Source organism: Ascaphus truei, chromosome 2 (genome assembly GCF_040206685.1).
Source record: "Ascaphus truei isolate aAscTru1 chromosome 2, aAscTru1.hap1, whole genome shotgun sequence".
Lineage (NCBI taxonomy): Eukaryota > Metazoa > Chordata > Amphibia > Anura > Ascaphidae > Ascaphus > Ascaphus truei.
This window is the reverse complement of record NC_134484.1, coordinates 292,000,167-292,024,915: the sequence shown is the minus strand read 5'-3', so window position 1 is coordinate 292,024,915 and position 24,749 is coordinate 292,000,167. Positions and strand designations below refer to the sequence as shown.

Genomic DNA, 24,749 nt, shown 5'->3' with positions numbered 1-24,749 from the left:
TGTTGTTCATATTTATTTAAAAAAAAGAGATAAATAAAACAATATAAATAGGAAATATAGATTGACTGTGTAAATCTTGTTGCAGTTTGTGGGGCTTTTAAGAGGTTACCACACAGGGGGTAGAATGTGGGTTAATGCCTTGGTGACCTTGGGAGAATGGTTTAATGGCCAGCATGGCCATTAGGATGGATGTTCTCACAAGGTAATATATATCATGTGACTGAACTGGTTATCCGGTCAGCCGGGGATCACGAGTCACATGTATGCGTAGGCTCAAGACATAGCAACAGGCAGTTTGACATGAGTTGGTATTAAATTGTTACATAATTATAGTTGTTGTATAAATAAAACTGTGGCCATTAAATCCCAGAAAGGGTTGTGTATAATTGTGTTGGTGTCTACTATTTGTTGGGTGAGTTAATGGGGAATCCCTGAACATAATATATTGTTGGGTAAAGAGGTAATATCACACTCCATTATTTTTTTGCTTCATCTTAGTTTTTCACCACTCATTCAGAAGGGCCTTGTTTATCTTAAAACACAACATTAATTATTTACTTTTCCTCACATCTGTTGTACCACAGTGAATGACGTTAGGAATGCAGCTCCATGTGTGGCCAGCTACCTTCTTTTCGACCAGGAAGACCAAGTGATGAAACAGAACATGGTCTACTATCAGTACCACAAGGAAAAGTGGGGTCTTTCAGAAGAGCACTTTAAGCCTAGATCGGTAAGACTTGATATAAAAAAAGTATTTGCCCTAGAGATATACATATTGTTTTGTCAATCCCTCTTAAATCTATTCTATAAGTTGAACTGTCACTTGTGAGATATAATGAACTCTGTGTGTTTGTAATATATATATATATAGACAAAAAAAGAGAGAGAGCGCACGCCCCATAGCATAATATTGCATAAAATTTATTAAAAGGGGGAAGGGGGTGGGGGTGCGGGGGGTAGGAATCGCACTCACAGGATGCAAATAGTTAAAAGGCAGTTTGTGAATATATCACCACCATCCGGTTCTGGATACTGGAACACGTTTCCGTGGACTCCCTCAGGGCTGCCAGACACGATCACCAGGAACCAGATGTATAAGGCTCCGTTCGCTGTCTGTGTATAGTCCAAACTCCAGCTCTCACTTCCAATGGCCGCCGATTGTATTCCCGCACTTGGTGTAGGCTTCTGCGCGTGCACGACGTCGTCGTGATGACGTAATCGCGCTCTCAGTACCCTGACGCGTTTCGTCACCTGACCGGTAACTTTCTCAAAGGTCTCAAAGGACTATAGACAGACAGCGAACGGAGCCTTATACTGCTGCGACACACTTTATTCGAGCAAATACCCAGTATGTACCTGGCAGATACCTGGAATGCGCCGCTCCTCACCTCTGACAAGCCCCGTTGCATTTGCCTTCCCAGCCTGGGTTCATGCCTGGCTGATGGGCGGCTGATCTGTTAAATGATAATGATTAGGATTTAATAGGCTGCAATGCTTCGCGTGTCTACCAGATGGCATAAATTCATGAATTGTAATGCAGTATATATATATATACTGTGCAGTATTGCAGCCAGCGGGAATAAAATGCTTCAATCCCTGCTTGGAAAATAACTCAATGCACTCGGGCAGAAAACAGTCACAAACCTCAATACACCCGGGTATACCCGAATTCGTGGGACTAGCCGAGCTCGAATAAAGTGTGTCGCCAGTGTACATCTGGTTCCTGGTGATCGTGTCTGGCAACCCTGAGGGAGTCCACGGAGACGTGTTCCAGTATCCAGAACCGGATGGTGGTGAAATATTCACAAACTGCCTTTTAACTATTTGCATCCTGTGAATGCGATTCCTACCCCCCCCACCCCCCACCCCCTTCCCCCTTTTAATAAATTTTATGCAATATTATGCTATGGGGCGTGCGCTCTCTCTCTTTTTTTGTCTGTAGATATCTGTGGAGGTGGTTTACCCCGTGTGAGAGCTGCCCAAAGACCCCTTTATCAACATCGGAAACCTCATCATTATGGACTAATTATTGAAGGACTGGTTGGATTTTCATTGATTTTTCTGTTTCTTTTTTTTAGCACGTTTATGCACTGTTATGATAATTTTTATTGGTTGTGTTATAATAGAATTTAAAAAGGTCACACTAGTTTAAGAGATATACACGATTTCAAACATTACACACTTTACACAATTCTTTATTTATCAATTATAGTTCCATTAATTTATTCATATCACAGTATTATTTTTTGGCGCCACACTTTTTTGTTTTTATATATATATATATATATATATATATATATATATATATATATATATATTCACACTGTAGCACGTATCTCCTGTGGGATCGAGCGTTGGAGATATGTGCTATATGTTTAATACATAATACTGCTTCAAATTGTCTGAGTGCTGTCGCCTCTTTGCCGCTTCATGCTAATGTATGCTTTTATTATTTCTATGGGACATGCACCAGCGCACTACTGATTACCTACAGGAGTGCCAGTGACCTTCTATCAACTATATATATATATATATATATATATGCAAATATAACTGTATGCTCATCTGCATGTCTCAGGCAGGTCTGCAACCCTGTCTTTCCCCATTATCACCCAGCATACAGCACTTCCACTGCAGCAAGGGATTCTGGGAAATGACATGCAAATGAGCACACAGTGTCACTTTTTGCCTCAATAACCATTTTTAACATGGTTCCCTATAGGCTTAAGCTTGCTGCATGGTCACAGCTTTGAGCACAGCCAGGGTTAAGGTGCATACCCAGAAAACCACCCACAGACAGCTGTTTCGACCTTGATGGGTCTCATCAGTGTGGGGTTGATTTTACTGGGAATGCAAGAGAGGCTATGGGATAGGCTAAACCATAATACTGAGTTAAGTTATGGTGAGTAAAAAAAGTGACAAAAACCCTCCACAGGAAAGCAAATATGCAAATATAACTGTATGCTCATCTGCATGTCTCAGGCAGGTCTGCAACCCTGCCTTTCCCCATTATCACCCAGCATACAGCACTTCCACTGCAGCAAGGGATTCTGGGAAATGACATGCAAATGAGCACACAGTGTCACTTTTTGCCTCAATAACCATTTTTAACATGGTTCCCTATAGGCTTAAGCTTGCTGCATGGTCACAGCTTTGAGCACAGCCAGGGTTAAGGTGCATACCCAGAAAACCACCCACAGACAGCTGTTTCGACCTTGATGGGTCTCATCAGTGTGGGGTTGATTTTACTGGGAATGCAAGAGAGGCTATGGGATAGGCTAAACCATAATACTGAGTTAAGTTATGGTGAGTAAAAAAAGTGACAAAAACCCTCCACAGGAAAGCAAATATGCAAATATAACTGTATGCTCATCTGCATGTCTCAGGCAGGTCTGCAACCCTGCCTTTCCCCATTATCACCCAGCATACAGCACTTCCACTGCAGCAAGGGATTCTGGGAAATGACATGCAAATGAGCACACAGTGTCACTTTTTGCCTCAATAACCATTTTTAACATGGTTCCCTATAGGCTTAAGCTTGCTGCATGGTCACAGCTTTGAGCACAGCCAGGGTTAATATACACACACACACACACACACACACACACACACACACACACACACACACACACACACACACACACACACACACACACACACACAGTTGTGTGAAATAGAAAGTACACCCTCTTTGAATTCTATGGTTTTACTTATCAGGACATAATAACAATCATCTGTTCCTTAGCAGGTGTTAAAATTAGGTAAATATAACCTCAGATGAACAACAAACACATGACATATTACACAGTGTCATGATATATTTAACAAAAATGAAGCCAAAATTGAGAAGCCATGTGTGAAAAACTAAGTACACCTTATGATTCGGTAGCTTGTAGAACCACCTTATAACAGGGGAGTTATCCCTGTTCAGGTAATGTGCCTCAGCAGTGTGGTGGTTAACTGCTGGTAGTCAATTAACAAAACCACCTGCCTGATTAGATGGCTTAGAAAAGCCTGTCTTTTGAGACACGAAGAGAGACTCCTTAGCTCACACCTGAGCTGAACTTGGAGACACTTGTCTTGAGCCCTGCCAGAAGAAACAGCAGAGCTGCTTTCAAGACACAGGGGAAACTTCTAAACCTGAATGCTGACAAACCCTGAAGAAAAGGTAGCAACCAGGGACAGAGAAGATTTTCCCTCCAACCCACAAGGAACAGATAAGACTTTTATTTACAAGACTTTTTATATCTGTTCATTTCATGCTATATGTTTGGGGCTGGGAGACATGCTTATCTAAGGGAGTTGTGAACTGCATATTATTTGACTAGAAATACTCCCAAGTGAATAGAAGCTTTGTTTACCCCTTGTTTGGATGGTTTCCTGATGTTAAGGAAAAGGCGCAATAAAAGGCTTATTTAATTTCACTATAATCAGTCTCCCTTGTGAGTGTTCGCCTACATATGGTGTCCGAAGTGGGACGAGAGGTGGTCTTTGAAGTTAGAAAGGACCGGAGATTTGTTCTGTGAATTTTTTTTTATGCTTTTTGCCTACAAACAGTCTGAGCATCTCTAAAAAAAAAAAAAAATCTCATGCAGCAGAGATCAGAGTTAAAGTGATACACACCACTGCACTGAAACTTACAAAACCACAGGTGGACTCTTTTCCCCAATCCCAAGAGGAGAGAGAGACTGTTGAAGCAGGTAAAACCTTATTGCCTATCACAACAAAGTGTAATATGGTCATTGAAATTGGGGGTTTGCCTTCCAGCCATAGTCAGGGTTCAAGAAGTGAGTTAGCCCTTGAAAGGGATAGTCGTTTGTTATTTTCAAATGTTTAGCTGAAGCAGTGAATACAGATGGTGACCCATGAGCGGTACTGATTCTGCAAGTAAAGGCTGCCACACCGCATAGGACTACAAGTTGTGAATGGAGTGTATGCAGAAAAATGTGAAAATTGATGCAAGACTGTGCTGTAGCAGGGGAATTTTCAGTAAACAAGTGCTGAAGGTAAAAATTGCCTACTAGAAAAAAAGGAATTGCTAAACTCTGTAAAAGGTATCCCAAAGTGTGAAGAGTGAATGTCATAGTACCCAAAGTTGAGACTGAACTCAAACAGAAAATCACATTATTTGGCTTAAGCAGAGAGATTGCACCTAGCAAGTAAATGGTGTAAAGCAAACAGACGTTTTTACCTAGCAACTACACATTCAGCATACCTAATGAGAGATTAAACCTAGCAAGTAAATTGTGTAAAGCAAATAGACGTTTTTACCTAGCAACTGCACATCTTGTATACCTGATAAGAGAAAATGCATGCACAGTACTGCTGATATTGTAAAACTTACCCAAGAAAGAAAAATTCTACAGAGATGCCTGTGAGAGCTACGACCTCTACAAGCAAAATATGCCCACTTGTAGGACTACCACAATTGGGGGTTCTAGCAAATACAGTGGCAACAGCTGCAATAGAGCCTCCTGAGGTCAGGAAGAAAATTACACCCGATAGCCTAAAAATGGAGGACAAGATGCAGTGTTCCTGAAATGAACCCTACCCCACGGAAGAGTTGCCCTTCCAGTCCAATAAATAGGAAGACATCTCTTACGGGGAACCCGAACCGAGTCACACCCACAAAACACCCCAAGAATGGTGGGGGTGCCTGAACTCGGCACGAACTGAAAAGACCGCTTCCTTTGATGACGAATATGATCAGCAGGAGAAAGACCGGGAGCAGTGGATCACCGAATATTTCCGTCAGCTATTACAGTTGCAAGAAAAGCCGGGTGGATCCAGTGACGCTGCTAAAATTTCAAATGAAGATGGAGACCTCAGTATCCCTGAAGGGACGGTGTCATCCAAATCAAAAAGGCGGAAAAAGAAAAGCGGTTCTTTACTTACCGTGGAAGGAACAGACATGTCCGCGGTTAACCGAATATCCAGAGGGCCCAAGGCAGAAGTCGTGTACCCCAAAGAAGTGTCTGTCCGGTGCCAATAGTGAGGAACCCCCAACCAACCATCCCAGGGAAGCGGGGCCGGAACCAGTGAGTGTCGATCCCTTGACCAGCCCTGAGGATTCCCTGAAAAATGACAGACGTGGCTGTGATATACTCCGTGAACAATTGAAATAAAAGAAAGATGGTTACGCGGAGCTACTGAAAAATAACGTGAAGCTACAGGAACATGTGCTCGCAATGTACTCTGCAGCCAGGACAGAATTGGACGATCTCAAGACTGAGCTAGATACTGCAAATGCTACTATTTCCGCCATGGATGAAAAGCAGAGCCAATCTGATAAAATGATGACTAAGCTGAAGCGGAAGTATGAGGAGGCACTAAAGCAGATGACAGTCTTTCAGCAAGAGGTTCACATTCTTCACGTAGAGCTGAATGCCTCACAACAGGAGGTCAACAATGTCCGGACAGAGGTGGACGTATCTCAGAAAGAGTTTCAGACACTCCGCAGAGCACTGGATGCCTCACATCATGAGACCAACAGCTGTCGCACAGATCTGGAAGTTTCCAGAAAGGAACTACACAGTCTCACTGAGGAGCTGGACATATCTAAAGAAACTATTGTCAATCTTGATACAGATTTCAAAGTCTCTCAGAAGGAGCTTCAGACCCTCAACCTAGAGAAGGAAGTCTCACGCCAGGAGACTGTCATTCTCAAAGCCGATGTGTGTAAATGGAAGGAGGGCTGCAAAGAGGCCCTGAATAGTACAGAGACTGAAAAAGGAGAAAATTCAAGATTAAAAAGAGAAAACTTAAAACTGAAAGAAGAAAATTTTCAGTTGACAGACGAAGTCAAGGAAAAGAATGAAAAGCTACACGAGCTTAAGGAAATAAATAGACTTTTGGAAGGTGAGAAGTTTGAAGCAGAGCACTGACCGCAAAGCAGCATGAGAAACTGAAAGCTACCCTGAGCGTCACGAAAGCATCGCTAGAGGCCAAGCTTAGAACCCAGGTGACCCGGCACAAAAGGGAGCACAAGAAGGTCCAGAAACTAAAACAAGTAACTGTGGCCCGAGCAAAGAAATTCATAGTGCTTCACAATGCAATAAAAATGTGGAAGCAAGCTCAGAGAAAGCAAAGTGTGCAGATAAATTCCCTGAGAAGAGACTTGCAAGATGCACTCAAAAAAAAGGGATCTCTCGCGGCTGAGATTACAGTCCTACAAGGACAAGTATTGAACCTGACTAAGCGTCAGTATCCCACAGCTGCAAAAACCCATGAAGACAAGGGTACAGTGAGAGCTGGGAATACCGCTCATCTGAAAGACAAGGTTGCAAAATTTGAACCACCTAAACAAGCACTAGCAAAACCTTCAGCCACCCAACAGGCAACAAAAGAAGGTACACGTGCTGAATCAAAACCAGAAGAATCCTTAGCTGATGAAGCTGAAAAGATGGGACATTCTCTGGAAGTGGATGTGGAATTGCAACTTAACCTAAAAGGGGCTTTTTTGAAACGCTCTGCAACTGCTGCCATACAGTATGCCTACAATAAGACGAGCACCCGACGCGAGGGAAATCTCATGACCGCGCACGTAGCAAAAAGACTATACTTAGAAAAAGTCCTCCTCGAGCGACTGAGGAGTGCTGATCTCAAGCACCTTCAGGAGGAGACACGAATAAACTGGAGAAAGGCTCCAATCCCAGCAGGACTGAGGGTTCTCTTCCTCCATCCACTCTCATTCAAGTCACTGAGATATCTAGAATGAGAGTGGAAGGATGGGTTTTGGCAGTGGCAAGCCCGAGCTTCCCACAAACAGACGAGGTATGTAACAGGGGAGTTAACCCTGTTAAGTAATGTGCCTCTAATCCAGCAGTGTGGTGGTTAACTGCTGGTAGTCAATTAACAAACACCACCTGCCTGATTAGATGGCTTAGAAAAGTCTGTCTTTTGAGACAGGAAGAGAGACTCCTTAGCTCACACTTGAGCTGAACTTGGAGACACTTGTCTTGAGCCCTGCCAGAAGAAACAGCAGAGCTGCTTTCAAGACACAGGGGAAACTTCTAAACCTAAATGCTGACAAACCCTGAAGAAAAGGTAGCAACCAGGGACAGAGAAGATTTCCCCTCCAAACCACATGGAACAGATAAGATTTTTATTTACAAGACTTTTTATATCTGTTCATTTCATGCTATATGTTTGGGGCTGGGAGACATGCTTATCTAAGGGAGTTGTGAACTGCATAGTATTGGACTAGAAATACTCCCAAGTGAATAGAAGCTTTGTTTACCCCTTTTTTGGATGGTTTCCTGATGTTAAGGAAAAGGCGCAATAAAAGGCTTATTTAATTTCACTATAATCAGTCTCCCTTGCATACCTCTGTGAGCGTCCGCCTACACACCTTTAGCAGCAATAACTTGAAGTAATCGTTTTCTGTATGACTTTATCAGTCTCTCATATCGTTGTGGAGGAATTTCGGCCACTCTTCTTTACAGCGTTGCTTCAGTTCATTGAGGTTTGCGTGCATTTGTTTATGCACAGCTCTCTTAAGGTCCCGCCACAGCATTTCAATCGGGTTGAGGTCTGGACTTTGACTGGGCCATTGCAACACCTTGATTTCTTTTCTTTTTCAGCCATTCTGTTGTAGATTTGCTGGTGTGCTTGGGATCATTGTCCTGTTGCATGACCCAATTTCGGCCAAGCTTTAGCTGTTGGACAGATGGCCTCACATTTGACTCTAGAATACTTTGGTATACAGAGGAGTTCATGGTCGACTCAATGACTGCAAGGTTTCCCGTTTCCTGTGGCTGCAAAAACAAGCCCAAATCATCACCCCTCCACCACCATGCTTGACAGTTGGTATGAGGTGTTTGTGCTGATATGCTGTGTTTGGTTTTCGCCAAACGTGGCACTGTGCATTATGGCCAAACATCTCCACTTTGGTCTCGTCTGTCCAAAGGACATTGTTCCGAAGTCTTGTGGTTTGTTCAAATGCAACTTTGCAAACCTAAGCCGTGCTGCCATGTTCTTTTTAGAGAGAAGAGGCTTTCTCCTGGTAACCCTTCCAATCAAACCATACTTGTCTTTTTCTAATTGTACTGTAATGAACTTTAACATGCTAACTGAGGCCTGTAGAGTCTGAGATGTAACTCTTGGGTTTTTTGCAATTTCTCTGAGCATTGCATGGTCTGACCTCGGGGTGAATTTGCTGGGATGTCCACTCCTGGGAAGATTGGCAACCTCTTTGAATGTTTTCCACTTGGGGTGAATTTGCTGGGATGTCCACTCCTGGGAAGATTGGCAACCTCTTTGAATGTTTTCCACTTTTGAATAATCTTTCTTGCTGTAGAATGATGGACTTCACATTTTTGGAAATGGCCTTATAACCCTTCACCGATTGATGAGCAGCAACAATTGCTTCTCTAAGATCATTGCTGATGTCTTTCTTTGCATTGTGTTAACACACACCTGAATGCTCCAGACCAACAAACTGCTAAAACTTTGGCTTTTATAGAGGTGGTCACACTTGCTGATGATCAATTAATCAAGGGCATTTAATTAGCAGCACCTGTCTGCTACTTAGCATCTTAATTTCTATGGAAGCAGTAAGGGTGTACTTAGGCTTCTCCATTTTGGCTTTATTTTGTGAAATAAATCATGACACGGTGTAATATGTCATTGTCACGATGGACACCAACTTTTACCAACACATTTATATTACTGGGTACTCGATTGAACAGAACAAGTTGCAAAATAAATTGTGATTTATTTCCTTGATAGACAAACACACGACATCTGCAGAATACACTTAAAATCATTTTCTGGGATAAGGGAACTAAAAAAATTGTCCTTGGAAGGAAATAAATTGTCCTTTGCTTGCAAGCGCAAGAAACGCAGGCTTGATTTAAAGGTTTTTGTTGCCGATCTAATATCTCAGCCATCTCAAGGAATTTCGTTAAAATTCGTTAGAATGTGCGGGCGTGGTCAGGAGGCTGAGCGGGCTGGTCGCAGTTTGCTCTGCTCCTCAGGAAACTGCAAATAAAACCAGGGAAAGACCCTCAAGATCGGGGAAAAAACACCCCAAAACACTCCCCAAGGACTGGTACAACCTATAGTACCTTTGAGCTCCCTCGACTGAAATTGGGCCTGGCTCCATGACTGCCGGATCATTCGCGGGTCCCCCCTCTGCCTCCAATGAAAATCCAAGATGGCCACCTGGACCGGGATGCGTCACTAGTATCTGCTGGTATACATTCCCAAACTGAAGGAGGTAAGGGGGATCCCACGCTATACTGCGCCGGGCGAAGGTGCGCTGCAGCGGGCGGGGGGTCGCTGCCCGCCCCTCTTAAATAATTATCCCTGCGCGCCCGTGCTCTGCCGGAGCGGCAAGATGGTGCTGGCCAGAGAGTGATACGCCAATCAGAGGCACGGCGGAACCGGAGCGTCTTCTTCCCCTTGTGGCTTCGGGGCCCTTTGAGCTCCGTGGGAGGGGGAGGGGGAGACCCACTCCAGGTGAAGGGCTCACCGCTCGGCACAGCCCTGCTGAGGGGTAGCCGTTGGCCATCCTTGTCCACCCAGCCTGCACAAACACAGTGTTTTGGGGTGGCCGGCGGCCATCTTGGTCCACCCACAGTACATACACTGCATCTGAATAAAGAAAAGACAGTCAAATTGAAAGCAAAGAGCTAGAAGAAAGTGTCAATACAAATCACTCACTCTCCCTCCCCTACAACTCACCCTTATTGTGAACCCCAACATCTTCTATAAACTTCCCACTAGGCCCAGTACAGTCTCTAAAATCTGCCCATATAAGGGGGGTAAGATCAAAGTATCAAGGAACAAAGGCTCAATTAAAAGCAAGCAAAGACCTGCTAACAATGTGTGTGTGATCAGGTCTTTATAGGAATGAGGGGGCCTATCTCAACTTAAATATTTTCCTTTTCTTTTGCATCACCTAAACAAACATAGCTCTAATCCAAGTCAAAAACTTGCTAAATAATAATAACAAACATGCCACCCACTAAACAACAAAAAAACAAACGGTGGTCCAGCGCGAGGCATCCCTCTTCTTTAAAAGACAAAGTACCAATTATCAAGAAGTGTCTATCGTAAGCAAAGACGTAGAATCAGACTCCGAAGAGGGGACAGATGCCCCATTCACCCACAAAGAAATGCTGGTGTTTTTTCAAGAATTAAAAAGCTCCTTCCACTCCGAGATACAGAATATCCGTCACAGTATCAAAGAGGAGATTGCGTCTATAGGAGACCATATTGTGGAGAAGGTGGACAACACCGCCCTTGCCCAAGAAAGCCAAGCGCAAGAAATCCTCGAATTAAAAACTCAAGTTTTTGAATTCAGGTTTCAGATCAATATGTTGTCCATGCTAAAAATGGTTTCCCAAAGTTCAGCAACTAAATCCTTTTCATAAACCAAATATTAAAGTTTACATTATATGTATATTCTTTACCCTGTTCTTTGTCCCTCTCCCCCTATCGACTAAATATAAGTGTTGAGATTGCCGAATCATGCCTGCCAGCCTAATCTACTCAATACTTTTAAAATTGAGAAAAGATAAGGTGATGTAAATAGTTATAATGATTGTTGCTCCCAATCCTTATTCCCCCAATGTGTAAGATCACACATACAACCCACCCCGTATCTTTTGGGTTGATTTTCCTTTTTGAAGGTTTAGCTACTAATCAAAGGAGCGCTGCGGCGTCTAGCCGCTGGGCCACTGCCCACCCCCCACATGTTCATTTAACCTGTGAATGCGAGAGATTCGCATCACAGGTCCCATTATGGCTGGTCCCCCCAAACATTGTTTGGATGCCGCGGTCCTCTGTTTACCCCCGCCCCCACCTTACCTACCCTTCCGCTTTACCCAGATATATAAGCATTTGTTACTATCGTGCAATAATATGTATATCTCTCGATGCATATGTTTCCTCACCAGACAGTTTCCGAAGAATGATGTACCGATTTTTCAATTGTATGTAAGATATCACTCTGTTCACTTGTATTATATACCTCTGAAACACCACCATGCTGATTAATATAATATCGCAAAACACCAAGGGCGTAAACACCCCCCGAAAGAGACGTATTGCTCTCTCGGAGGCCAAAAGACTGGCGGGAGATATAGTTTTGCTTCAAGAAACCCATCTGAAAAAGGAGGATCAACCACTACTGTTTAGCGGTGATTACCCTCTAGACTACCACTCATCAGCTCCTTCAAAAAAAATGGCGTAGCTACCCTTTTCCATAAAAATTTAAATTTCAAAGTGGACAAAATTAAAAGCGATCTAGATGGGAGAATTCTAATTATTACCGGAGCACTGGACTCTACTGATCTAACAATAGTCAACACTTATGCCCCTAACGAAAATCAAGAATCTTTTTTCCAGGAACTAACACATTTAATACACTCTGTCCAGAAAGGTCTTTTAATTCTAGATGGAGATTTAAATGCAATAATGGATCTAAATCTAGATAAGTTCCCCAGTCTTCCACCGCCACAAAAGATAGTTTTCTCTGCTCGGGGACTTGTATCTATGACCAGGGAGCTGTTGTTGATAGACTCCTGGAGATTAATAAACAATAAAGTAAAGGACTTCTCCTTTTTTTCTCACCCACATAACAGTTATTCTCGAATAGACTATATCCTAATAGATCAACAAATTAGTGATAATATTTCCTCAGCAGTAATTGCCCCCTCTGCTTGGTCAGACCACTCCACACTTATTACTAGATTGGTGGGCCTCACTACCAAAAACAAAACAAGGCCGTGGTCTTTAAATTAATCTTTACTACTGAACCCACAAAATCTTCAATTAATAGAAGAGGAACTGGCCCAATATTTTGAAATAAACAATACCCCAGAGGTTTCCTCTTACCCTTTGGGAGGCTCACAAATCAGTGATAAGAGGCAAATTGATTGCCCTGGCTTCTCAGAAAAAAAAAAATTGAAATACTAACACAAAAATTATCAGAACTAGAATTTATTCACAAATCAAACAACCTCCCGGAAAAATTACAGGCAGATAATCTCAGTGAGGGGCGAACTAAATCTTTTGTTGGTGTCAAACGCAGAAAGAGCTGTAAGATGGACTGAACAAAAATATTATGAAAAAAGTAATAAGGCAGATAGAATGTTGGCACGCATATTAAAGCAAAAACAAGCTAAAGCTAAAATTCATAATATCTACACTAAAAATGGCTTGGTATTCCACAACCCCAAATTTATAAGGGACGCATTTAAAGACTACTATACATCCCTTTACAATTTGCCAGGACCAGTGGGAGACACGGCTAAAAATAAAAGGGCAATAAAGATTCGAAATTATCTAGCAGAATGCTGGCTCCCCACACTAGATCCAAATGATATAATAAAACTTGAAAAACTATAGAGCCCCTGGAAATTACAGACGCAATAAAATCCCTGAAATCTGGGAAGGCCCCTGGTCCGGATGGATTTTCTAATCTTTATTATAAGAAATATTCCACAATGCTCCTCCCATTTCTCACCAAAATATTTAATGAGATGCTACTCGGCCTTCCCCCTCCTAGAGATATGCTATGTGCTACCATAGTGGTAATCCCAAAGGAGGGGAAATATCCTCTGTTGTGCTCTAGTTACAGACCAATTTCTCTGTTAAATACAGATCTAAAACTATATGCAAAAATCTTAGCCAACAGATTAAACAGTATTCTCCCTAAATTGGTTCATCCGGACCAGGTGGGGTTTGTCCTGGGCAGACAAGCCCTCGATAACACAAGGAGGACGGTGAATCTAATACATTTGGCAAAACACTCAAGGTGCCCATCTCTATCACTCTCTCTGGGCGCAGAAAAAGCGTTCGATCGACTAGATTGGCAGTTTATGTCAGCTACGCTCTCGCAGATGGGATTCACATCCAAAATTTTAAACAGCATAAACACTCTATACTCCACACCAACTGCAATTGTGAGAACGAACAACTCTTTGTCTGATACTTTTTCAATATTAAATGGAACTAGACAAGGATGTCCGCTGCCACCTTTGTTTTTTGCCTTGGCCATAGAACCATTAGCATGCCGGATAAGGATGAATCCAAATATTGCAGGTATTTCTGTTGGTCAGGAAGAATTCAAAATAGCTCTTTTTGCGGATGATATACTATTGACGCTCTCAAAACCTCTCACCTCCCGCCCTAACCTTTTTCATGTTCTACCAGAATTTGGGTCCCTTTCAGGTTATAAAATTAATCATTCCAAATCTATGGCCCTCAGTCTAAATCTCCCTAAAGATATGGTAAAATTGCTACAGCTAAATTTTGATTTTAAATGGAATCCGAACCACATTAAATATCTAGTGGTTCAATTAACAAAAGATTATTCAACTTTATACAGCACAAATTTTAAACCCTTTTTCGACCAAATAGCTAAGGATTTGGCCTCTTGGAATCCGTATATAATATCCTGGTTTGGGAGGATAGCCACCATTAAAATGAATATCTTACCGAGACTCCGCTATCTCTTTCAAACTCTCCCGGTTAAAATCAACCAGAAAGACCTAAATAATATTCAAAAGAAGATTTTGCAGTTTGTTTGGCAACATAGACGACCCAGAGTTCGTAAGGAAATTCTTTATAAGTCCAAATCAGAAGGAGGAGTAGCTCTCCCGAACTTACAAAATTACTATAGAGCTGCACTACTAGGACAACTTATTAGCTGGCATTCAAACCCAACCAATAAAAGATGGGTCGAAATAGAGGATTTGATTTGTTCCCCATGTAAAATAAAGAATCTTCTCTGGCTCAATAAAAAGTCTAGACCAGCTGAGATTTACAAGAACCAGGTGATATCTTTTGCCTGTAATTTCTGGGATTCCCTCAAATCCAGGTTCCAACTAACCGGTATCCCATCCCTTATGCAACCCCTATTCTCGGACCCCTCCCTTCCTTTTTACACAGGTAGCCCGCAATCCAATATCTGGGTTCAAAAAGGATTCATAAGGGTTAATGATATTTTCATTCAAGGGAAAGTCCCTCTATTCGCCTCGCTACAAACAAACCATGATAACTCCACTTCTGAATGCTTCAGATTTCTCCAGGTTAGACACTATATCCAATCAGTCTACAAACCAAAACAATCCCATGTTTTAACTTTATATGAGGACTGGTGTCTGCGCCAGCCCCTCACAAAGGGCATTATCTCTAGAATATATCAGAGTCTATCCTCTATAAAAAGCAACCAAACTCCTGCTAACTATATGGTATCCTGGGGAAAGGATTTTAACGTCAGTATAGAACTCGATATTTGGAAAGATATCTGGGAAGCCGCTTCCAAAAACTCTTCATGTGTCGTGATTAAGGAGAATATTTACAAGTTAATAATCAGATGGTACATGACTCCTGCCAGGTTACACTCTTTTGTCCCAGGTATTTCTCCTCTGTGATGGCGTGGTTGTGGTGGTGGGGAATATACTGCACATATTCTGGTCATGTCCCAAAATCCAACAAACATGGATGGATGTGTTCGCCCTAATACACAAGATTTTAGGGATAACTGTCCCACATGACCTATTATATATAGTGCTAGGAAAACCAATGCCCAATCACACCAAAAAAGAAGCAATATCCCAAATTTTAAACGCCACAAGGTGTACAATTGCCAAAAATTGGAAACAACCTGCCCCCCCATCCCTAAACCAAATAAATAACACAATTTGGCATATAGTTTATATGGAAAAACTCTCAGCCTAACTTAACGGCTCTACCTCGCAATTCTCAGAGATTTGGGCTCCTTGGTTCCGTCATGCAGGTATATCCCCATATATAGACTAGAATGCTTGGAACAGAGTGATACATGTGGTACTTAAACTGTTGTTTACTGTGTTATATTCTTACAAATGCTGTCCCTCCCCCCTCCCTGATCTTCCTCCCCCTTATTATTCCACAACCAATTTATTTGTGTTATTGTATTCCCCCCTTTTTTTGTTTTTCTTTTTTGTATACCCTATTTTTTGTATATAAAATGATCAATAAAAAATGTAAGTAATAAAAAAAAAAAACGTTAGAATTCGTTCCAGAGTCACCAGGGCTAACGAATTCCGAAGTTTGGGGCAAATCCTTGGTTACGCGGTTATTAACCCCTTCTCTCCGGAACTGGTTGCCGCTGTGCTGGAACAAAGTCTTGCGTCTTTACATCATGGATCAGAAAATCACGAATCACACTGGGGATACCTCGGGAGCCACGGTTATAGACTGGCCAAAGCTTTCTTTAACATGTGGATCCAATCCCCTTGTGGGAACAATTTAACCCACCAATAGCCAGGTTGCCCACAGTTCATAAGACCGGGCAAAAAGGCTTTTCGGTGTGCAGAGCGCATGGGTCAGGTTGACACTCATGCCACTTAGCATACCTGGGATACACCCATACCTTGGCGCCGCTGAGTCTGATTTTTGACCCTGAGGTGTCAATAGCCTGGCATCTGTTATACCTCAAAATGCCGGCCGTGTATACATTATGGGTCTCTGGGTCTTTTCATCCCTGACACTCCTTTAGACTGAGGGGTGCTAAATCAGCGTGACCCCTTTGAAGCACAGGCATGAAAATACCCCCAGCTCATTCACCCATATCACATCTGTATGCCTGAGGAATTCCTTCCCGGGCTTACAAAATACATCCTGCCTTACATTTAAAATCTGCAGCTTCTACACACTTTATTAAAACATCCTGTTCCGTTTGTGTTCTAACTTTAAATTTTATATTTATGTGCATGTGGGGTTTTACTGTACTTGCACCTCAAAAATCAGGTTTATGGGTGCTTTCGTTCTCGAGTTAGCATTTCTAATTGAAATGCCGGCTTCGAGACCGCAAGTTCCCCCAGTTCTCACCGCAATTGCCTTTCCGCCTTTCAAGTCGCAGAGTTAATGAGAGACAGATACATTGTCTCGGTAAAGCACTTGAGATCCTAACCGCAAGTAATGGATATCTATCTCATAGACAGCCCTTTAAACTTTTGCCACGCTTTTCCAATCAGGGCTAGTGTTGGGCTCTTCTACTCCATCATGTGTCGGTTAGAGAGTATAGCAAGCAATGCATTTTGACTTTTAACATAGCAAGCAGGGAATAACCTGCAAATGGGGAATAAAGACGTCTGTGACAGGGCAAACACAGCAATGTATAGCAAATCAGTTTAACCCCTTCCTTCCCACTGCAGGTCAGGATTAATCAGCCGGGTATAACCTTTATTTTTAGGTCAAATTTATCCTCCCCCCCATCACACCTCCCCCACTCAAGGCACAGGGACTGCCCTGACCACCCAGTCTGGTGGCCGGGCTGACCTGCCAGCTCTTGGAATTAGTAAGTCCTGAGGCTTGTCCTGGCGGGAAAGGCCACCCGCATTGCCATGCTCACCCCCCTTCTTGTGCTGGATGGTAAAGTCAAATTCCTGTAAGGCAAGACTCCAGCGCAAAAGTTTAGCATTTTCCCCTGACACCCTCTGTAACCAACTCAAAGGATTGTGGTCAGTTATCACAGTGAATGCCATATAAATAGGGCTGTAATTTCTTTAGAGCCCATACTATGGCCAGACACTCCTTCTTAATGGTGGCATATGCCACCTCACTGGGCAGCAGCTTGCAGCTCAGGTACACCACTGGGTGTTCACTGCCCTCCTCCACCACTTGGCTGAGTACAGCCCCAATGCCATAGTCCGAGGCATCTGTGTGCACCAAGAACTTTTTTGCATAGTCTGGGGCAGCCAAAATGGGAGCGCTGGCTAGTGCAGTCTTCGATGCCTGGAAGGCGTCCTCACGGGCAGGAGACCAGACTACCAGCACAGACTGTCGCTTCTGGGTCAAGTCAGTCAGCGGTTTGGCAATGGCGCTATACTGAGGGACAAACTTTCTGTAGTAGCCTGCGGTGCCTAAGAAAGCCATGACTTGCTTCTTGGTTTTGGGAACAGGCCACTGCACTAAAGCTTCCACCTTAGCTGGTTCTGGCTTAAGATGCCCACCACCCACCCTGTGCCCTAGGTACAATACCTTTGCCACCCCTTCTAAGCAGTTGGTGGGTTTCAACGTTAGTCCTGCTTCCCTAATCCTGGCTAGCACCGCAGCTAAATGCACTAAATGTGAGTCCCACAAATTACTAAAGACAGCAATGTCATCCAGGTATGCCCTTGAAACCCTTGCATACCCTCCAGCAAGCGATTGAACAGGCGTTGAAAGGTAGCCGGTGCATTTTTCATCCCGAATGGCATCACTAGAAATTCATAGAGGCCACTTGGAGTAATAAATGCCGACTTCTCTCAAGCTTCCTGGGTCAAAGGTATCTGCCAGTACCCTTTTCTGAGATCCAAAGTCGTAAGATACCTTGCCCCTGCGAGTTCATCTAACAACTCATCCATGCGGGGCATGGGGTAGGCATCTGACACCGTACCCGCATTGAGCTGCCGGTAGTCCACACAGAACCGGGTTGTTCTGTCCTTCTTAGGTACCAGGACTAGCAGACAAGCCCAACGGCTCTAGGATGGTACAATTACCCCTAGGGCCAGCATCTCTTCTACCTCCCTCTCTTTACTGCCCTTTACCTCTGCTGACACTCTATAAGCGTGCTTATGCAGAGGTCTCAGATCTCCTGTCAGCACTGGGTGATCTGCAATGTGTCTTCCCTGGCTTGTCTGAGAACAGAGCCCTATACTTCTCTAGCATAGTCCTGTCTTCTGCTCTCTGCCTGACACTCACCTGAGTCCCTATCTCAACCTGCTCTACTGTACCTCCCTGCCTAGCCTCCCCCAGGAGATCAGGCAGAGCATTGCTTGCCGGGTCCCCCATTGGTGGGCTGCAAATTGCCAGCACCGACGCCACTCTCGGTGCTCTGTACTCCTTCAGCATGTTGATGTGATAAGTCTTATTCCTCCCTGTCTCAGCATCTACCTATATAACATAGTTGCACTCGTTCATCTTTCGTAGTACCGGATACGGTCCCGACCAGGCAGCCATTAATTTGTTCTCCCGAATGGGCTTGAGAACAAGTACCTGCTGTCCTGGGATGAACTCTCTGCTACGGGCATTCTGATCATACCAAGTCTTCTGCTTGGTCTGAGCAGCCCTGAGGTTGTCCTGTGCCAACCCCATGAGCATCTCTAACTGGTCTCTGAGATCTATCACATACTGAAGCACAGAAGCATCAGTAGTGGTAGTCTCCCCTTCCCATCCCTCCCGGAATAGGTCCAGAGGTCCCTGTACCCTGCGACCATATAGCAGCTCAAAGGGAGAGAAGCCGGTAGATTCTTGCGGTACCTCTCGCTATGCAAACAGCAAGTGCTGCAGGTGAATCTCCCAGTCTTTTCCCTTTGCCTCCATAAAGGTTCGAAGCATCTGCTTCAGGGTACCATTGAACCTCTCACATAGTCTGTTGGTTTGGGGGTGGTAAGGGGTCGTGCGCTGGTGCTTCACCCCGCAAGCATCCCAGAGACACTGGAGCAATTCACTCATGAATTGAGACCCTATATCGGTTAGGATATCACTTGGGAAACCTACCCTAGAAAAAATGGCTAACAGAGCCTTAGCTACCGCCCTAGCATCAATAGTGGCAAGCACTACCGCCTCAGGGTACCGGGTGGCAAAATCCACCACCGTGAGAATGTAGCTCTTTCCTGACTAGCTGGGTACCATGAGAGGTCCCACAAGGTCCATGGCTACCCGCTGAAAGGATTCCCCTATTACCGGTAACGGGTTCAGGGGTGCCTTCACACGGTCACCCGCCTTACCTACTCGCTAGTAGATCGGCAGAACTCTGCCGCCTCGCTGGATGCCCCCAGACAGTAGTAACGCTGCAACAGCCGGGCTCGCATCCTAGCGACCCCCTGATGTTCCGCTAGTGGAATGGAGTGGGCTACCCGCAACAACTGCTGTCTATACTCCTGGGGCAGCACTAGCTGTCTCTTCCCCGTCCATACATCATCTAACCCGGTGGTCCCTTGTTCTCTATACAGGATTCCGCGGTGCCACAAGAAATAATCAGACCCCTTGCTTGGCTTAGACTCGGACGCCCGCAGTCTCATGCCCTCCAAGCTTGGATCTGATCGCACCCCTAAACAGGGCACCTAACTCTGGCCACCCCCCGGTCACATCCGAGTCAGGGGGAGAGGGAACAGGTAAAGGGAACAGTAAGTCAGTGTCAGAAAGTGACTGAGTCTGGCTTACCTGTCTTGTCTCCGCAGAGACTACTGGAACTGTAGGTCCCAAATGCAGTGGGACAGGGGCTAGTCCGGCTGTGATCCTTGCTGACTGGCTCCTGGTGATCACTGCAACCGTCGCCAGCTCAGTGGTAAAAACACAGGTAACGTGTCCTAGGTTGTTACCCAGCAAGACCTCTGCATCTAACCCAGGCAAAACCCCCACCTCCCTCATACCACGTCCGGCACCCCTGTCCAAAAAGACCCGGGCAACCTGTAGTGACCGCGGTCCTCCGTTTTGCATGGTCACTTGCATCCTGGTGCCCGGGAGCAAATCCTCTGGACGCACCATATCAGGGTGAACCAGAGTCACATGGCACCGGAGTCTAGCAAGCTGCCCGCCTGCCGGTCTCCGATGGTCACCTTCCACAGATGCTTCTGCTCGACATCGTTGGGCTGCATCCCGACTGGAGCAACCTGATATCCTCTGCTCTCCGCCGCTGGTTCCAAGGTGGCAAGTGCAGTCTCTCCGCTGGGCATCCCTCTGTGGGCTGGTTCCACAGCTGTACTTGGCTCCTCTGTGTGTGCCAGTTGCACACGGGTGACCGGCCTCGCAGCGTGTGAGCGTTGCCCCTGAGATGTTCAACCTTATTGCAGGAGTAACACCGACTCTCATTCTTGAACTCTGCAGCCTTGGGTGTGCTGTTTGCTGCCGCAGGCTGGTGTGTCCACTGAGGGGTAGTCTTAGCGCCCTGGGCCGCGTGGCCCGTTCCTTTGTGTGCTACTGGGTCCTTCATTGCAACTTGGCTGGCCACATACTCATCTGCCATTTCACTGCATCCTCATAGGTCTGAGATTTATGGTCATAGACCCAAGCCCTCACGTCCGTGGGAAGCTGCTGCAGCAGCTGCTCTTGAAAGAATAAGTCCAGCAGGGTATAGAATTTTGTAATCCCATTCCCCTCCACCCACTGAGTCCCATGTAAAGCCATCCTACCGGCATAGGTGCTGTATGACTCTCCGGGGAGTTATCCCCCATCCAGAACTTGCCCCTGTAAGATTCTAGGGTCAGGGCATACTGGGTAAGCAGCTTGCTTTTCACATGACCGTAGTCATCGGCATCCATGCGTGGAATACCCATCACAGTTCGTTTGGTTTTGCCAGATAACAGTAGTTGCATTCTGACCACCCAGTCCCTTCTTGGAATACAGATCCGGGAACACTGCATCTCGAAGTCATTCAGGAACGCATCAAGGTCATCTGTGCCATCCACGAACTTTCTGAAGCTGTGATGATCCGCCCAGGAAAGACCTTGTTCCCCATTTTCAAGGTAGGAGATGTGGGTTCTTCCGAGCACTGCTGTCAGGAGCTGTACCCGCTCCGCAGTGCTAACACCCGTTCCTCATGTTGCTTGAAGTGCAGTGAGCCCAGGGACAGTACGCTCGGCAGCAGCAGCTGCTACTTCGTCCGCAACCCCTGGCACCAAGCCACCCATGATCGGGGGGTCACTAGCACTCTCCTCATGTCCTTGCAGCCCCGGAGCTGGAGGGACCTCCTGCACTCAGGGCTGAAAAGCGGCTGCCGCCACAGCAGCTACAGGAACTTGCCCCTCTGGTAGGACCCTGCGGTCCTCATGATGCTCCAAATCCTCCTCCAGTTGTGCCTTCGACCGCCCATCTGTCGGTAAGCCATACCCTGCACATCTCTCCACGACTTTCTCTCTGGTCCACGACCTGAACCTTCCTTTGTGATTACTCATGGTCTATTAAACCCAAGTGATTCAGAACGGCGCTAGAAAACATTAATAACCATAAATATGTAGTGAACAAATAAAACTTGGTGTAAGGTGAAATAGAAAGATTCTCTACCTTCACAGGGAATTGTACAGGTTCTCTTGTAAACAGCAAAAGACATCCAGTGTATGAAGGGAGCGATTATTCAGGAACACCCCAAAAGAGACTTAAACAATGGTGGTGCAGTAAAATCACAAAAATGTGATGAAGCAGTGAAATCTTGGCTCATATGAAATGCCTACTTACAACAGGTAAGTGAAGAGTCAGCATTAGCAAGGAACACGATAGGTAGAAGATCTGGAGAGCTCTCACTCAGGATAATACTCATAAAAACAACAGAGAGAGACCATGATGTGGACCAATAGACAAATTTATATCGGTATAAAAGCTTTAAGTAATGTACTCACAGTGTGTACATCAATAATGGGCACATAAGATTGTCTTGAGGCAGTAGATCTCACGCCGGGAGAGGTGGTAGTCTGGCCATCCTCCTTCGGAACTCCCTCAGTCAGACCGCGTTGGATGGCATCTGACGTCACATCCGTTGCGGACTGAACAACTTCCGGTTGGGCGATTGTGCGGGAGAAGGGGCAAATGCACGGCACGGCAGTCTCTACACCTCCGGAACGGGAGCAACTTCTTGCGATGTTGAAGCTCTACGCGTTTCGCTGAACTAACGTCAGCTTCCTCAGGAGAAATATGACACCCTTAATGGGTATACTACTTATATAGTGCATTGTGTAATTGTTTAATTGATTGACAATTTATTCACAGGTTCTCTCACAGGGAGTACATAACTCTGTGTTCAAAATACAAATGTAAACAATAAAAACTTTATTTAAAAACTGAAACTAAACAATATTCTCGGGAGAGAGATAAATTGATAACCATAGGTACGAGAGAGAGAGATGGTATTAATTGCATACTCAATACAATATGAAATATATATAAAATTAAGTATAGGATAAGCTAAACAAAGAGAGAGACAGCTTAGCCATCCTAAGGGGTCCCAAATTTACCATTAAAGAGTAGATGTTAAGAGCAGATAGACATAGACAAACTAGGAGAGATCTACATACAGTAGAGGCAACTCTTATTCTAACAAAAACCAGTGGCAATTCCCCAAAAGACCCAGGAAACACCCAGGTACATTCTGAATACATGCCTTAAACTTTCCTTAAACTAGCCCCAGCATTTCTGCATTGATTAATGGCCTATCAGATTAACAGCGGGGGTCCCTGGCAGTCCCATTCAAACTGAATTGGACTGCCAGGGATCCCTGCTGTGTTAATCCTATGGGTCGTTAGTCAATGCAGAAATGCCTTAAACGTGCCTCAAACTAGCCCAGAACATACCCAGCACATACCCAGCACATACCCAGAATGTAACCCGGCTAGTTTACAGCAAATGTTAGAATAAACGTTGCCTCTACTGTACATCAATAAGTGGATTGAAGTGGATGGTAAGAGTTAATTTAAGAATGGTGCTAATTCAAAATCTGCATTAAGTCCATTTGGTATTAAGGTGTTTAATTTATGAATCCAATACATCTCGCGTTTACTTAAATCTATATCCCTACTTCGGCCTCTCCAGTGCTGAGTAACATTTTCAATGGTACTGTAGTAAATACAAGGCTTTTTGGGTTTGAATGATGGAAAAGTGCAAAATGTTTGGAGACGCTATGCGTCATCACACCCCGTCTAATATTGCTAAGATGTTCGATAATGCGTTTTTTGATTGCTCTTTTCGTTTTTCCCACATATTGTAGCCCACAGGGCATTCTTATAGATAAATGACGTATTTGGTATAACAGTTCATATATTGTTTAATCTTGAAATTTTAATTTCTATTATTAGATTTAAAGTTCTTTTTGTCTTGTTGTTTTTATTCACTAGCCTTACAGGTTGAACAACCAAAGAAACCTTCTATTTTTTTAAACCATCCTTTATCTTTAATGTCTATTTTTTTAAGGGCACTTGGAGCAATGATGTTCTTCAAATTTTTTGCTTTTTTGAAAATTATTTTTGGATTCTCTGGAATTTCGTTTTTCAATATGGGATCATTTAGTAAGATGTGCCAATGTTTACTAATTATTTTTCCAATATTACCTGCTTCTCTATTAAAAGTAGTCAGAAAAGCAGTATCAAAATTATTGTTTGAATAATTTTTCCTTGTACTAGGTTTAATTAAATCTTTTCTGTCTAAAGCTTTTGCTTTCTGGAAAGCTACATCCAAGACTTCTTCCTTATATTTTTTTTGAATAAATCTTGATTTAAGTGTCTCACACTGCTGTCCAAAAATTGCATCATCAGTACTATTTCTATGCATTCTTCTATATTGGCTGTACCGGACGTTGTCCATCCATTGAGAATGATGACAGCTAGAACGTAGAATATAGTTATTACTATCTACGTCTTTAAAAGATGACCTAGTCTTTAGGTTTCCGTCTTGAATGTAGATATTGAGATCCAGAAAGTTTAGTGAATCCTTACTAGTTGTTGAAGTAAATTTCAGATTACATGTATTGTCATTTATATAATTCACAAACAGTTCAAGACTGTGCTGGTCACCTTGCCATATTAAAATAATATCATCAATGTAGCGCCGCCATAGGACCAGGCCCGCCCCCAGAACATCACCATGCCAGATGTTATTCTCTTCCCAGAATCCCATGAAGAGATTGGCATAACTGGGGGCAAACCTAGTACCCATGGCGGTGCCACATTTCTGAATATAGAAAATATCTTCAAACCAAAAATAGTTTTTATGGAGTATAAAGGAAATACCATCTAGAATAAATTGAGTTTGTATATCTTGAAGTTCAGAGTCTTGACATAGAA

The 24,749-nt window shown here is 44.0% G+C and overlaps 1 protein-coding gene across 1 annotated transcript in view; it reads left to right on the top strand.

Annotated features, from left to right (window-relative positions):
• CRTAP (cartilage associated protein) overlaps positions 1-24,749 on the top strand; it is a 410,521-nt gene that overhangs the window by 244,187 nt on the left and 141,585 nt on the right. Inside the window, exon 5 of the mRNA XM_075586343.1 lies at positions 585-730. Coding sequence (XP_075442458.1) covers positions 585-730 — 146 coding nt within the window. The remainder of the gene's footprint in view (positions 1-584; positions 731-24,749) is intronic.